A 3164-nucleotide genomic window follows, 5' to 3' on the forward strand; every position below is an offset into this window, starting at 1 on the left:
TGAATTACGCATACCTAATATGATACTGTACATGTACATGATATGTACATCGCAACTTTTACTGTTAATATTGTTTTTGGATGCAGATTAATATCTTTTTTAATGTAATTTTTTAATGTACCATTGGTAGTATGTATTAAAACTGAGGGTCATTAAGTAATCAGACTATAATACTGTATTAATTGTGGGTGTTAGTAATTATTATGAAATATATTTGCTATAATACGTCCATTATGTAATCCAATGGGATTAAGTATGAGTCATTATTAAATAGGAAAGACTCTTATGAAAGAAGATGAGTTAGTCAGACTTGAAGCAGGAATAAAGAATAATAGCAAAATAATGCTATTGGGAAGAAAGGTACGTATGTCTGTATTTTGAGCAAAAATTCTTTTTAGTTACAAAATCCATAATCATGCTGTGTATGATCCACTTGTATTAATTAAAGTCAGCTATGAGGGTTTTATTACATGTTCTTGCTAATTACAAATTTTTAAGTTACATGTGCAGGTACATGTACAAATCATGCATAGTACATGCATATGCATAGAAAGTTTCTGGTAAAGGTATTACATCCACACTAACTTTGCTGTAATGCTAACTGCAAGTGCTTTAGGCTCACTCCTTAATATGTCCTACATCTTTTTACTGGAATGACTGATCCAGCTCAAGACGAGTGTCTCAAGAAGCTTGATGATATTTCAGAATCAACAAATACTATTGAGAGAAAGATTAAGAAGATTGAACAAGAGCTGGAGGGGATTGAAAAGGTACTTTCATTGCCCAGTAAATGCACATATCATCATAGATACAGTATACAACAGGGATTGGAAACGGCCCGGTATCACATGATCGTTTCCTTAACATTTCAATGAGACAACAAAAATTTTAAAAACCTAGGCATGTTACGGGTTAAAAATAGATATCCAGGGATATTCTTCAGAAAAGTCTCGAGAAAGTCATCAATATAATAACTTTTTTTTAAGATTTGAGTAGTCTCCATTCTAGGAAAACTTTGGCTGCATAAAGCTATCTTTCGAAGGTATTCTATAAACTGGTACTCTTTCCAATATACATGTATCCATTTCAGTATGATTTGAGATCTTTTCTCCCTCTAGCTTCTACATTGATGACACAACAGCTGTTATGATGAGATGTCTAGATTGATGTGACTATTATCATATGTACTGAGTGTTTTTAATCTTAATTTTCTCTTAAGCCATGTTTTATTGAGGACATCAAGAATAGTCGGACCTACGGTGAAATTTCTCCCTCTGGCAACTTCACTATGACTAATAACGAAAATCTGTGGTGTTAGTATTGTTCCCTAGGAATCTCTCCAATGTAATGAGCTACAATGAAGTGACTATTTTTGTCCTGTGGATATTTGGAAGGCTGTTTCTGCAAGTGAAGAATACTGCCGTTTATTGATTATTTTTGATAAACTTGCTATGCATGCAACTTTTATTTGATTCCAACTATTAGTTTTTACATTATAGATTTGTTATCAAGTGTCCGTGATACTCAGCGTCAAGATATGTGAAATAAACAGGGTTTGTAATTTTAACATCTATAGGGTGGCCATTTTGAATAAAATTATTAACCCGTAACGTGCATCAACCATTAATTATCTGAGTGTTTCCAATCCCTGTATAGTGTATACTGTATCTATGATACCATATAGGGGTTATATTTCACTGAAAGTAAATTTCGCAATTTTTGCATTTTAATTAAATTTGTGAACTTAAATTCCACAAAAGAGGTATGGCACACTAGGAGAAATGGCTGCAGAAGGTAGGATTTGTTAAATTTTTTGCCAACAAAATAAAACCCCTTATATGGTATACTGTACAAACTAGCACATGTGTGTCTTAAAAGGATACTGTCGCCATGTACGAAGAGCTCAGAAAAAGTAAACACAGCTACCCGGTCAAACTCACCTGTCAAAAGACACTAGCCTTTTACAGACGGCTAACTTGATGAAGAAAAATGCTGTTAAGCGCTTACCTTTTAGTTTGGTGGAGATAAACATAAGACATCATTTGTTAAAGTATCCAGAAGCAAGAATCAGAGTATAAACTGCTACTATATTACAAGATACATGTATAAACCTGCAGCAATTTTTTGGGTTTATAAACTTTCCGTGTACTCAAGCCATGCAGCTCTTCAGTAAACTGCGCCAATATCCCTTTAACTCCTATCAACATGGTACATGGTATACTTTGTTCATATTTTTTGAGTTACTCAATAGCTTAAATAATTAAACTTTCCTCTCTCTCCTTTTCTTCCTTCCCCCTCTCTCTACAGTCTGTTAGATGTACTAGCTGACAGAAAGTCAAAAGGTGGTCTAACTGGTATTGTGTTAGTTAATGGACGACCACAACCAAAATACTTTAAGTGTATGAGTGGATACGTTGTACAGGTACACCATAGTCACATGACCATCACATGATACTGTATATGCATGTAGATGTAGTTTCATTAAAATTGTTTAATTAAATGAGAAATGGGCCACAAATTTTGCCAACATTAAAAAGAGAGAGAATTCTCCATTCTATAGTTCCTTCTAATGCACATACAAGTTTTAATGTTGCGTAGAAATTTGAGTTGATTCTAATCAAAATTACAAATTTTTAAAGTTACTCAAAAATTAGGTCAAAGTCCCTGTAAATTTTGCCAAAGAAATAAAAAGGAGTGAATCTTTATTTTAATAATTTCTCTGTTACGTATGCATGTTCTTATGTTGTGTAGAAAGTTTGAGCCGATTCCGATCAAAATTAAATTTTTTATAAATTTTTAAAGTAGCCATGTACTATAATGATAGTGCTTGTCAGCTTGTGCTGTTTAGGTCACTTAGCATGCTTTGTGGGAAGCAATATATCTGTCCTGATTATAGAGGTGTCCTTATATCTTGATCTATCTTAATTATATTCATCATTGTATATTTTTATAATTTACATTCTTTTTAAAGGATGATGTCATCATGGGTACTCTCTCTGTCCGTGAGAACTTGTACTTCTCAGCTGCTCTGAGGCTACCCAACAGTATGAAGTGGGCAGAGAAGAAGAGACGAGTAGAGAAAGTTATTGGAGAGCTAGGACTAACTGGATGTGCTGATACTAAAGTAATAAAAAGAGAAAGAAATGATAGAGAGAAAAAGAAGA

General features: G+C 33.4%; 1 protein-coding gene across 1 annotated transcript; it reads left to right on the forward strand.

Moving 5' to 3' along the window:
* The first annotated feature begins 248 nt into the window (after positions 1–248).
* On the forward strand, positions 249–1500 carry LOC109591035 (BAG family molecular chaperone regulator 1-like). The gene is made up of 4 exons (XM_020006847.1): positions 249–360; positions 657–770; positions 1009–1042; positions 1119–1500. Exons 1-4 carry the CDS (start codon positions 286–288, stop codon positions 1148–1150), a joined length of 255 nt encoding a protein of 84 aa, XP_019862406.1. The 5' UTR covers positions 249–285; the 3' UTR covers positions 1151–1500.
* The last annotated feature ends 1664 nt before the right edge of the window (positions 1501–3164 follow it).

Source organism: Amphimedon queenslandica, unplaced genomic scaffold (assembly GCF_000090795.2).
Source record: "Amphimedon queenslandica unplaced genomic scaffold, v1.1 AMPQUscaffold_9091_Cont18967, whole genome shotgun sequence".
Taxonomy (NCBI): Eukaryota; Metazoa; Porifera; class Demospongiae; order Haplosclerida; family Niphatidae; genus Amphimedon; species Amphimedon queenslandica.

What these genes read in the sequence shown, in the direction of transcription:
- LOC109591035 (XM_020006847.1), top strand. Translation starts at nt 286, where the DNA reads ATGAAAGAAGATGAGTTAGTCAGACTTGAAGCAGGAATAAAGAATAAT. An exon ending in AGCTGGAGGGGATTGAAAAG is followed by an intron (nt 771 to 1,008) that starts GTACTTTCATTG and finishes TCTCCATTCTAG; the next exon opens with GAAAACTTTGGCTGCATAAA. An exon ending in CATAAAGCTATCTTTCGAAG is followed by an intron (nt 1,043 to 1,118) that starts GTATTCTATAAA and finishes TTCTCCCTCTAG; the next exon opens with CTTCTACATTGATGACACAA.